General features: G+C 47.5%; 1 protein-coding gene across 1 annotated transcript; it reads right to left on the bottom strand.

Annotated features, from left to right (window-relative positions):
• Positions 1 to 3548: 3548 nt before the first annotated feature.
• On the bottom strand, positions 3549 to 4514 carry LOC135883127 (olfactory receptor 52B2-like). Its single transcript, XM_065410189.1, has one exon. The coding sequence runs from the start codon at positions 4512 to 4514 to the stop codon at positions 3549 to 3551; it is 966 nt and encodes a 321-aa protein (XP_065266261.1).
• Between the last annotated feature and the right edge of the window lie 8910 nt (positions 4515 to 13424).

Genomic DNA, 13424 nt, shown 5'->3' with positions numbered 1-13424 from the left:
CGGTCTCCCACAGTATTCTTGCCAGCAAGTTAAAAAAGTACAGATTGGATGAATGGACTATAAGGCGGATAGAAAGCTGGCTAGTTCGTCGGGCTCAATGGGTAGTGATCAATGGCTCAATGTCTAGTTCGCAGCCGGTATCAAGCGGAGTGCCCCAAGGTCTGTTTGTTCAACATCCGGGGTTTGTTCAACATCTTCATTAATGATCTGGATGATGGGATGGATTGCACCCTCAGCAAGTTCACGGATCACACTAAGTTGGGGGAAAGGTAGATATGCTGGAGGGTAGGGATAGTATCCAGAGTGACCAAGACAAATTGGAGGATTGGGCCAAAAGAAATCTTATGAGGTTCCACAGGGACAAGTGTAGAGTCCTGCCCTTAAGACGGAAGAATCCCATGCACTACTACAGGCTGGGGACTGACTGGCAAAGCAGTAGTTCAGCAGAAAAGGACCTGGGGATTACAGTGGATGAGAAGCTGGATATGAGTCAGCAGTGTGCCCTTGTTGCCAAGAAGGCTAATGGCATATTGGGCTGCATTAGTAGGAGCATTGCCAGCAGATCTAGGGAAGTGATTATTCCCTTCTATTCTGCACTGGTGAGGCCAAATCTGGAGTATTGCATCCAGTTTTGGTCCCCCCACTACAGAAAGGATGTGGACAAATTGGAGAGAGCCCAGCGGAGGGCAATGAAAATGATTAGGGGGCTGGGGCACATGACTTATGAGGAGAGGCTGAGGGAACTGGGCTTATTTAGTTTGAAGAAGAGAAGAATCATAGAATAGAAGTTAAAAAAGAAACCTGATCCTGTGCTGCCTCCACTCCCCAGCCTGGCTCCAGACTTGCAGACTGGGCAGCCCCCAGTCGGGATCCCCCCATCCCGAGCTATCAGCCCCCCTTGAGCCCACTCTGCCCCAGAAATGGCCTCATCTGCAAAGTGAGCTGGATACGTTTATGGAGGGGATGGTATAATGAGATTGCCTACAATGGCGTATGGCCCATCTGTGACTGCTAGCAGCAAATATTTCCAATGGCTTAAAAAGATAAACACAATATGTTGGGAAGAGTTAACACAGTTTTTGTAAAGGGAAATCATGCCTCGCCAAGCTACTAGAATTCTTTAGGTCATCAGAAGAGTGTGGAGAAGGGTGATCCAGTGGCTATAGTGCACTTGGACTTTCAGAAACCCTTTGACAAGGTCCCTCACCAAAGGCTCTTAGGCAAAATAAGCTGTCATGGGATAAGAAGAAAGGCCCCCTCAAGGATCAGTAATGGTTAAAATATAGGGGGAAAAGGGTAGGAATAAATGGTCAATTTTCACAATGGAGTGAGGTAAACAGTGAGGTGCCCCAAGGATCTGTACTGGGATCAGTGCTGTTCAACACATTCCTTAATAATCCAGAAAAGGGTGTGAACAGTGAAGTGGCAAAGTTTGGAGAGGATACAAAATGATTCAAGATAGTTAGGTCCAAAGCTGACTGTGATCAGTTACAGAGAGATCTCACAAAACTGGGTGACTGGCCAACGAAATGGCTCATGGAGTTCAGCCTAATAGATTGTTAAGAACCATTAGGAAATGGATAGAAAATATCATACTGCCATGGTACGGCTACACCTTCAATAGTGTGTCCAGTTCTGGTAGCCCCACCTCAAAAAGGATATAGTGTAACTTGAAAAGGTTCAGAGAAGGGCAACAAAGATGATAAAGGGTATAGAATGGCTTCCATATGAGGAGAGATTAAAAAGACTTGGACCGTTCAACTTAGAAAAGAGACAACTAAGGGGGGATAGGATAAAGGTCTATAAAATCATGACGGGTGTGGAGAAAGTGATAGAGAAATGTTATTTACTTATACACACAATGCAAAAAACCAAGGGTTACCTGACGAAATTAATAGGCAGCAGATTTAACACAAACAAGAGGACATATTTTTTCATGCAACACAGCGGTATCCTGTGGAACGCATTGCTGAGGTTGTAGTGATGGCCAAATGTACAACTGGGTTCAAAAAAGAACTAGACACATGTATCACTGGGATCAAAAAAGAATTAGAGAAGTCCATGGAGGATCGATCCATCAATGGCTATTAGCCAAGACGGTCAGGGCGACTATAAAATCATGACTGGTGTGGAGAAAGTGAATAGAGAAATGTCATTTACTTATACACACAATGCAAAAACCAGGGGTTACCCAATGAAATTAGTAGGCAGCAGATTTAATACAAACAAGAGAAAGTATATTTTCAAGGAACACAGAGCTAATCTGTGGAACTCATTGCCAGGGGATGTTGTGATGGCCAAAGGATTAAAAAAGAATTAGATAAGTAAATGGAGGATAGGTCCATCAATGGCTATTAGCCAAGATGGTCGGGGATGCAAGCCCTTGCTGCTGGTGTCCCAAAACCTCTGACCATCAGAAGCCAGGATGGGACGAGAGGGGATGGATCACTTAATGATTCCCTGTTCTGTTCATCCCCCTGAAGCACCTGGCGTTGGCTACTGTGGACCTTTGGCCTGACCCAGTATATACCATTCTCATGTTCTTATGAGACATTTATTCTCAATAGCTGCAGGAATGGAAGGTGGGAATAAAACGAAAAAAGATTCCCACAGCAATTTTTTGCTGGACGTTGTGTGATGTTAACAGAAGGTTAAACAAGCCTCCAAGGCCCAGGAGGAGTCAGCACGTTATCCTCAGTGGCAAAACATTCCTTTAGCAGAGGGTAAGAAACAGCTAAACACACACACACGATTCTATTCCCCCTATCTCTCCCACAGTCGGGGGGACCGGAGATCACATACAAATGAGCCCCTGGCCCAGTGCACCAGGCCACAGCACCCCCGATCTCTCTCCCGCTTGGTCACCCCCACTAAGCCACGTGTATAGGGAAGAGAGCGAGATCAGCCCGGGGAAGCCGGGCCCATCCACGCAAAATGTGCCGAAAGGCAGACAAACACAAGCTCCATGGCACGCAGGCCTTGGCTACGGAATGGGGGACTGAGGCCGGCAAAGCAGTGACCCTGAGAAGGATTTAGGAGTTTGAGAAGAAAAGAAAGTAACCCAAGGTGACACAGCAGGTCGGTGGCAGAACCAAGACTAGAGACCGTGTCTCTCAACGTGCAGCCCAATGCACTTCCCACTGGCCTTTGGCATGTCCCCCTTGGCTGCTGCTTTCTGTTGCCATTAAGAGTCCAGCTCAGATGCAGCTTGTCAGACAGGAGATACACACACCGTGCTCTCGCTCTCTCATGCTGATGTTTACCTTTGTTCTTTCTTGTTTTGCTATTTCCCTTCAACTTAGAACAAGACTCACTCGGTCTGGCTGCCTTCTGTGGCAGTGCGCAGTGCTGTTGTAGCCATGTCAGTCCCAGGATATTAGAGAGACAAAGTGGGGGAATAAATAGCTTTCATTGGACCCAAATTCTGTTGGCGAGAAAGACCAGCTTTTGAGCTCACACAGTGTAAGTACATAGTAAAAACACCCCTAGAGTTCCAATGAAAACCTGGCTTTAATTTCCAAGTCCCAAAGCATTTTCTGTTGCCTCTTTTAGCTCAGCAGGGAGCTTCTGCTACAGCATCGATAAAACACATTGATCACCCGTTTCAGGATCTCTTTCGTTGTCACCCCATAAACGATGGGGTTTAACATGGGGGGAATGAGGACGTAGAGGTTGGCCAATAGGTTGAGAATATAACCTGGGATGATGTGCCCAAATCGGTGTGCAAAAGAGGAGAAAAAGGCCGGTGTGTAGAACATCAGTATGACACAGAAATGGGAGCCGCAGGTGCGGAGAGCCTTGAGCCGGGCTTCCTTGAAGGGGAGCCGGAAGATGGCCCTTAGGATCAGCCCATAAGACAAAGAAATGAGCACAGCATCCAAACCAATTACTAAAATAGCCATGGCTAGGCCATACCAGATGTTGACTGTGATGTCGTCACAGGCCAGCCGGGCTATGCCCATGTGCTCACAATAGGTGTGAGGCAGGAGGTTGGTTCTGCAGAACTTCAGCTGCTTCACGAGAAAGATGAGAGGGAAAATGATACAGAAACTTCTTGTGACAACTGCCAGCCCCATCTTCCCAATCACAGACTTGGTTAGCACGGCAGTGTATCTCATGGGGTCGCAGATGGCAACGTACCGATCAAACGCCATGGCCAGCAGGATGGCTGACTCGGCAGTAAAACTGACATGGATGAAGAACATCTGGGTCAGGCAGGCAGCAAAAGAAATTTCTCCTGCTCTAAACCAGAATACAGCCAGCATCTTGGGCACCGTAGTGGTAGATAACAGCAGATCAGCAGCGGCCAGCATGGACACGAATAGATACATGGGCTCATGGAGGCTTCGTTCTGTTAGTATGATGAACAGTAGGAGAGAGTTCCCAAAAAGTGTCACAACGTACATGAGACAGAAGGGGATGGCGATCCAGAAATGAGACTCCTCTGTACCCGGGATGCCATTCAGGATGTAAGTTACAGGGTCAAAAACAGTGTGATTGTCAGCTGGCATCATGTACCATCACTTGGATCTTCTATTCAATTTCCAGAAACTATCAGCAAAAGAGAAAATCAGTGAGAACTCGAGTGTCAGCTAGGACTGGAATGTATTTGTTGACAGAATAATAGATACCATTAAAAACTTGGTTACGTGGGGCCGTAAATCCAGAAACACACTCGTACTATAGTAGGAAGAGACTGAGACATAAGTCCTTCTATTAGAGGCCTAGTATGAGGCCTGAGGCCTGGGCTAAAGTAATCAAAGCCTTGTTGATATAAAGCAAAATTAGGCTGTGAGCTAGAGGCAGTCCCTGCTCACAGAATCTGGCAAGCAGAGGGCTGATATTTCAAAACCACACATTTCTAAGAGGCGATGGGCACAGAGCACTCATGCAAACACATTCCAGAAGGGTGGTACCAGAACACCTTGATACCAACACATTTCCTGAAGATAAGAGGAACATTGTGACCTATCCTAAAGATAAGGTCAGGATGACAGTGTGATGGGTAGAGATATACAAAGTGATGGGTGGTATCCGGTTACATCAGAGGGGGTCAATTAACTACGTTAGAGGATCAAAACGTAACTTGCTTTTATTGATGTATAAAATGGAGCCTCAAAGGGAGTGTCTCTGTCTAGCCTAGGGGGGAATGGAAAGTCCTACTGTTCACTTATGTCGTTCATTGTTATGGGTATACATGTATTAGTGGTCTGGTAGAGTCTGTGGGATACTAGTACCATGCTTCATCGACAATAAACCTGGCTGGGTGCCTTCATACCTTAATGGTCCCACCGGTCGATGTTATAGTTACCAGTCCAGAGTCCAGAGCAACATAGTAACCAGCTAGGTTGATCGCGGGTAGGAAGGACCCGGGTTCTGTCGGTCCCGACTCGATGCTGTGGGAAGTCTTGTCAGGACGAACCAAAGATCTCATGGCAAAGCACCCTGTTTATATAGTGATATTCCTTCATTGGGACCAATGAGTTTTTCACCATCATGCTGTAATCAATCGTCGAGTGCTTGTTTCCTTAGATTGTTTTTCTTATTTCTTATTTTATTCCTTCATCACTCTCTCAGTGAGTTACCCCATGCTGGTTTTGATCACAGCTGGTTTGTCCCGATTGATAGGTGCCTGCCTTATCTTTAGAGTTGTTAATCTGCCCTCCTTTGACATCTTAATGGGGTATGTTGCAATCTCCTGGCGCCTTTACATCTTTCCTTGGTTCCTCCCTAGAACATCTGGTCTGGAGATGGCCTCACACTAATCTTCTAACACACACATTCCTCATTCACACACAAAACAGGATTGATTTCCACAGAACATTTGAACAGGAACATCAAATTGCAATGCAAGAGAAAACAATCATTGCATTCTTTTACTTATTTCAAAATGCTAATTTTAAACCTACAACAAAGTGGTGACCGTAAAGGTCTATTACTGCCCTGAAATCAGCTTCAGACACAAGATTCTCCCTGATGCATCTTTACCAAAGGCACACTAAGTCATTCCTTTCTGCTTTCAGAAAGGGTGGCTGGCAGAATATGATCAAATCATATCATACATCAATACATTTAATACATGCTACATTATTATTCTTTATTCATCATTCTAAACTATACAAAATACAACCATAAAATCCTAGTAGGACAGTGGTCATTGGTTGGTTTGCTCAAGGTCGCTGTGGGACAGGACACAGCGAGAACACACACACGCAGCCAAACATTTTACCACACTGGTGACCCACGACAAGTTACGTACTGCCCCTCTGACATAACATCTCCATTCCAGCAACAGAGGGTCCTGTGGCACCTTTAAGATTAACAGAAGTATTGGAGCATAAGCTTTCATGGGTGAATGCCCACTTCATCAGACGCATGACTTGACGTAACCAAGAATGGCCCAGTCCAGAGCCCACTGAGGTCAGCAGCAAGACCCCCAGTGACGTCCGTGGGAGTGGATCAGGGTAACCCGGCGACCTCTTCCTAACACCGAACCTCAGCGCACCCCCATTCTATCCAACCCCAGCTCAAACATTGCACAGGTTTCATGTCTTTCCATTCGCCCCTTCACAGCTTCATTCCATGCAAACGACTCACCAGGCTCCGGCCCCAGCTGGGGAGGAGGAATCTCTGCCTGTGACCGGGTCGGGGAGCTGCAGGCAGCGGGGAATCTGCACTGACTGGGGCTGAGGTACAGGGATATTTATACTGCTGCCCTGGGAATCCCGGGGGGGGCTCAGAGCCAGCACAGAGCCCCAGGGACCTGCCTCTGTGACTGGCTCAGGTGGGGAAGAGCAGCAAAGAATTAACCCTTTCCTCCTCTCACCTGTTTGATCTGATCATTTCTCCTTTTGTACGTTATTTAGCTCACATCTCAGGCCTGACAAACTCACTACACCACACACAAGCCTTATGGAATATTTACCCATAATGAGTAGCATGTAAGGTGTGTGCAGAAAGCCTGTAACTTCTCAAGCTTCATAACCATTGCAAAAGGCACGTCCAGGTAATAGTTAAGGAATAACATATTGATATTGACAGTGTGTTTTATGGACTTGGGGTAGAAGTTAGTCACCAGGTCATAGTGTGTCTTGGTGATGGCCATTCCAGGAGGGCGTCGTCACCCCACGCTGGTTAGCCGGGGATGTAATGCCAGGCTCAGTTCTCCACCCTTGCTCCAGCCCAAGATTATCAATGGAAATCCATCAGAGACAACTTCAAACAATGAAGGAACATTACAACAGACAGGATTGCCCTGCCTGTGAATAGAGACAAAAGACTGTTTCAGGATAACACAGAGTGGGGAGAGGCCCTCTGGATGCTTTTACTGAGGAGACATCTTGGGGTGAGGGGATGTTCTCATGAAAAGTTGGTTCCTGGTTCTTGTGAAACTAGCCAGCTCTGCAACAGACTAAACTTTGGGAAGGAGGAACCTACTTTATTAGCTAGGAAAGGGAACTATTGACCCAAGTTTTCATTTTGTGATGTTCTATTGGAACCATTTGTTTCCACCTCTCTCTCATTTCTAGTTAATTCTCCTTTCTTCTTAACTAAACCGACTTTTATTTTATTATAAGTGCTGACACACGCCGTGTGTAATACAGGAGTGGTGATTTACAGCAACTCTGGTAAACTGGGCTACGCTGCTCCTTTTGGGGCAGAGATTCTAGATTTCTCTGAGTAGCCAGTGTCAGGGGCTGGATGTCACAGGGGAATGATTCACAGGGGCTCAGAAGCGAAGGTGCCCTTTTGTTAACTTGTAAGGTGAAGTCAGGGCTGGCCTAGCCCAGAGGAAGGTGCCTGAGTGGCTGATGGGCAGGTGGTGTCCCAGCCAGCACAAGAGAGACTCCCTCTCACTGAATCAGGGGGTAACGAGGTGACTCACAGTCCTGGGACCCCCGAGAGCCATCACAGTCGTTTTTACACAGACTGCCTTTAGCCTCACTTATTCCAATCATCCTGAAAACCTATATGTGTGCATGCCATGTCATTGTAGCCCTGTCAGTCCCAGAATATTACAGAGACAAGGTGGGGGAGGGCATATCTTTTACTGGACCAACTTCTGCCTGTTCACCTTGAATGGTCCCTTCAAATAGGCGTGAACTACTCATGATAAACTATCTGTTCCACCTTGTATTTAGCTGGGACACTCTCAATACCTTTCCCACACCTGAAGAACTGCTCTATGTAGCTCGAAAGCTTGTCTCTCTCCCCACCAGAAGTTGGTCCAATAAAAGATATTTCCCCCCGCCCCCAGCTTGTCTCTCTCTATGTGTATATGTAAGACAGTAGATGGGATAGAGAGGAGAAATCAGGAGCTGCTCTTCTTCTCATTACACAAGAACAAGCAACATGCAAGGAAAGTAAAATGTGACAAATAAAAACCGATACAAGGAAATAATTTTACCCATAACACATAATTAAACTGTGGAACTCACTGCTGCAGGATTTAATGAGGCCAAGACCTTAGCAAGATGAAAAAAGGGATTGGGCATTTATCTGAGTATCAAAAATACTCAGTTACCAGAATTAATAACACACATTTTGGAAGGGAGAGTGACCCCCATGGCGCGGGGTTTGAGCCAATCTCTGTTAGAGATAAGGATGGGACGCAGGATGTGAGGAGAAAATTATCCCGTATCTCCCTCATGATAGATTCTCACAGCTTCTTCTGAAGCATCTGGTGCTGGCAACTGTTGGAGACTGTTGGGCTAGATGGACCTGGCTCTGATCCAATCTGGTGGTTCCCATGTTCCTCTAACAAGGTGCAAAGTTGACCTGCTGGCACTTTTCAAAAGTTGACCTGCTGGCACTTGTTAGGAACAACTTAGACTCAGACCTGCCAGGGATGGTCTAGTGATCACTTCCTCTTGCCTTGAGTGTAGGAGACTGGACTAGATGACCCGTTGAGGACCCTTACAGTCCTATACATCTAGAATTATCACTGGGTAATGTCCTCTAGGCATTCCAAGTCAGGTGGGTTGTCCTGATTGCTTCAGTCAGCAAGGGGCTGAGTCCAAGAATTTGTTTTCTCTATGCAGACTTGATTGGCAGCAATAGCAAAGGGCGCCAGGAGAGAAGGCTGCCATCGGGCTGTTTGACTCTGTCTCCATTACTGTCTGGGCGTCAGGGACCACAGATCTTAAACTGGGTCTACAGGGCCTGAGGCACTAATACTGGCCAACCTGCCAGCCGTTGCTAGGCCAGAAGGTGAAACCCTATAGAGGACCCCAGTCCTGGAACCTGGTTGGCAGGATGCCGGGGGTCCTGCTTAGTGCACATCTCCTAAAGCAGGGGTTCTCACACTGGGGGTCGGGACACCTCAGGGGGTCGTAAGGTATTACATGGGGGGTCGTGAACTGCCAGCCTCCACCCAAAACCCCGCTTTGCCGCCAGCATTTGTAATGATGTTAAATATATAAAAAAGTATTCTTTAATTTATAAGGGGGAGGGGGGTCACACTCAGAGGCTTGCTGTGTGAAAGGGGTCACCAGAACAAAAGTTTGAGAACGACCATCCTAAAGAAACCCAGCGCAGGAACGGGAAGTTGTCCTCGCAACTGGGATCCACCCTGCTCTGGACTCTGTGCCATGTGGCTCCTCCTCCTGCTCTCCCGGCTTGACGTCCTGGTATCCTGACCCGGCCTGACTCCATTTATTGATCTGTGGTTCTCTCTCAAGTTTGTCTCCTGCCTCTGATCTCCTGGTAGCCTGACCCTGATTGCTTCCTGATGCTCGATTCTCATGTTGCCCTCTGGCCTATCTTGGACTCTGACCTACTGGGATCTGCCCTGGCCCGATTCCTGCTTTTCCCACTGGGTCAGACTGCCCACGTCCCAGCCGTGACACGGTGACACCAGGAGCACTGGGGGTGCCACAGCTAGCAGAGACCAGAGCTAACCCCCCAGGGCCTGGGGGAGCCTCCTACCATTGGGGGTCACCTTCAGGTCCAAGCACAAGGTGTATCCCTTTGAATAGGCCTCCCCTGCAAGCACTGATTCCCCTGGGGGGTAAGAGCGACGCCCAGTTTGGAAAGCAGAGCGCACAATGATGCGGGGGGGGGGGGGGGGACACAGCCCTCTCAGGCGAATGACTCTTCTGTTACCCTTTGTGTACAGTGGCTGGGTAACACGTCACTGGGGTAGTGCCCAACAGGTGCCGAGAGCCGCACATACAGGTAGAGAGAGACTGTCCCTGACCGAGGTGCTCTTGGTCTACGCAGACCAGCCAGACACAGCATCTGGGAAGGGGGCAGATGCATGGGGGTGGCTGAGGTGAGGCCGGGTGCAGAGATTGGGCGCTCGGGGGGTGAATACATTAATTTTAGTTGAGCTGTTGTGGTTTGGCTCTTCACACGGATATGGGGACTGTGATGTTGCACCCCATAATGCTTTATGGGAATATGCTTATGAATGTATATTATGACATAACTGGAATATGTTTTATGCTACATATGCCATGTAACATATCTCTGTGAAGGTTATGATCTACCGAATCTATTCATCCTATTTGTATGCATGTGTCATTTTTGTATTCAAAGTTATGAATATTGGCTGTGTTCTTGTTTAATTTTAAGTAGCCTCAGTGAAGCAGTTGGTCAGCTTCCTGAATAAAGACTATTCTCAGTAAGTGCCCAATCAAGAAACACTTAAGCCAGCAATGAACTTGGAGACACAAATCCACATCTGAGCTTTCCCAGGAATGTGGCCTGGCTGGTAAGGAGCTCAGTCATTCATGCACATTTGACTTTCCCAGGTGACTCCAAATCTCCACCCTGGAGCTGAATTCTGGATAGGAGAGAGGAGGGGGACTACCCACAAGAGAAAGTCTATTTAAGCCCCTGGGAGACCCCTCCATTTGGTCTTCAACTGGCTCAAGAGATAGCCTCTCCACCCCCAAAGGATACTTGAAAGAAACTGGAACAAAGGACAGTAACCACGGGGGTGTGAGTGATTGCTGGACCCAGACTAGAAGGAGGCTAGTCTGCAAAAGAAGCTTACTGGAACATCTCTGAGGATGTGATTTCATCTGTAATCATTGCCTTGCTGTATTAGATTTAGACTTGCATGTTTTATTTTATTTTTGTTTGGTAATTTACTTTGTTCTGTCTGTTATTACTTCGAACCATTTAAATCCTATTCTTTGTATTTAATAACATCACTTTTTACTTATTAGTTAACCCAGAGTATGTATTACTACCTGGGGGGGAGGGGGGCGGAATCTGTGCATATCTCTCTATCAGTGTTATAGAGGGTGAACAATTTATGAGTTTACACTGTATAAGCTTTATACAGGATAAAATGGATTTATTTGGGGTTTGGACCCATTGGGAGTTGGGCATCTGAGTGTTAGAGACTGGAACACTTCTTAAGCTGTTTCCAGTTAAGCCTGCAGTTTTTAGGGGATGTGGTTCAGACCTGGGTCTGGGTTTGTAGCAGGCTAGCGTGTCTGGCTCAAACCAGGCAGGGCACTGAAGTCCCAAGCTGCCAGGGGAAACAGGCTCAGGGGTAATCTCAGCACATCAGTTGGCCGTTCGCAAGGGATTTTCTGTGATCCAATCCATCACAGGGACACCACACGGACCCAGCTGTGTTTCAAATCTCCGTGTTCAGTCACTCTGTGCAGACACACAGACCTAGCTACGCACACACGCTGCTTCTGTCAGCACTGAGTGGTTTCTGCAACAGCGGACAGGGAGCGGGCACCCAGGCGATTTTAAAGGGATGCTTCTCGGTTCGTCTAGACTACAAACACCATCACCGTTCCCCACTCCTCCCCTCTTCCCAGGTGCCCCTGTTAGGTAAAAAGCAAGTCCTTACTCACCTCTCCAGCACCCGAGTTCGTGCGGAGTTGGTATGGGGCTCACAATCTGTCAGAGACCAGACACCAGTTTGTTGATCAACGGGCTCACACTATCCTTAGCTTAAAAGGCTTCGGAGTAAGTGTGGCAAGTTTATTAGGGGTGAGCATCAATATTTATACACAGAAGTAAACAAAGTGATTAACAGATCATAATGGTCATGCATAATCAATCAAGATTTTACAGGATAAAACAGGTTAAAATGTAGATTTAAAAAGACAAAAGGGGAGATTGCTACTTAAGGGGAAGGGGGTGTCATGAGTAGTTCGCAGGTCAGAGCTTTGATTAAAAGTTCAGACAGAGACATCAAGTCTGGGTTAAGTTTAAGCTCATCAAAAGTTCAGACTCAACACCCCTATCTGCCAGGCAGCCCCTCCCCCACTCCTGGCTAATCCCTGCTCACCTATCCTTTCCCCTTCCACTTCCCCCATCCTGTAACTACCAGGCCTTACTTCCTCTTGTGTGTTTCTGTGGGTGATCAGACCATCTGCGGCTATATATTAAATAGCCCAGGGGTGAGAAACCCTCGAGCTGCAGGACAGAAGCCATCAACAGCAGATGGGAGTGAAGAAAAAACCTCCCCCTATGAGCAGGTTACTCCAGAATTTCCCATGCTGGGACTTCTTGCACGGCTGGTCTGTGTCAGTGCCAGGCCCCTGGGCCGGCCGCCCCCTGCTCTAATGGTAAGTCACCTGTGCTTAGCCTGGCCAGGCTGGAATTCACCCAGCCCCTCTGAGCGGAGGGGTCACAGCCATGTTCCTCTGCTGCCCTCCACAGGGCCGAGGACAGCGTGACAACTTCAAACGGGGCTGCTGGTGCTGGCTGGACTCACGCCCACTCGCTTTTCGCTCCCCTTACGCCGGGTCAATTTCACAGAGCAACAGATGAAACCGCTCCACTAATGTCTACAAACACTGACAGCTACAGTCACTGCAAAGGGTGGTTTTTTTTCCCTTTCTTTATCTGAAATTTTGTCTGTGCTCAATAATGTCGATGCTGAAACAACTGATTACGTAGGACAACTAAATGTATTATTCAATCCTCAATAGAAGAGCCAGGGTGAGCCTTCATGAAAGCAGAAGCTCTCCAGTGGTCAGACGTCCTAATCCCTGGTTTGCTTTTCTAAGGTATCATGTGTGTATATAAAGCCAACTCCTTCAGGGATCATAAAACCCCTCCTGCATTTAGTTCCAGAGGTCCCAGGTTTGATCCCTGCTGTTGACACCTCTGGGGGGCTGATATATAGCTATAGTCCTGCTCCGAGTGCATGAGACACGACCAGGTGATTTCCAGCCCTTTGTTCTACAGGCAAAATAACAAATCACTAGTGAGGGCTGTCAGCGTTGTTCCTGCTGTGCTGGACTGGCTTGTCTCTGGAGTGTTATTCAGAACAAGGGGGGTGGCTGAGGAGCCCACCCTGCTTTGGTGTATGGGTAGTGGAAGAAGGTCCCTGCCCATGGGGACGGGATGCCTTCCCGGGAAAGGAGGCACTTCAGTCTGCTTGTGAGAGGTTTGAAGGAAGGGCAGCATTATGGGAAGCTGCCAGTAATCTTTCAAGGTTGGTG

The sequence above is a fragment of the Emys orbicularis genome, chromosome 1, assembly GCF_028017835.1.
Source record: "Emys orbicularis isolate rEmyOrb1 chromosome 1, rEmyOrb1.hap1, whole genome shotgun sequence".
NCBI classification, from domain to species: domain Eukaryota; kingdom Metazoa; phylum Chordata; order Testudines; family Emydidae; genus Emys; species Emys orbicularis.
This window is presented reverse-complemented; position numbering and strand designations above follow the sequence as displayed.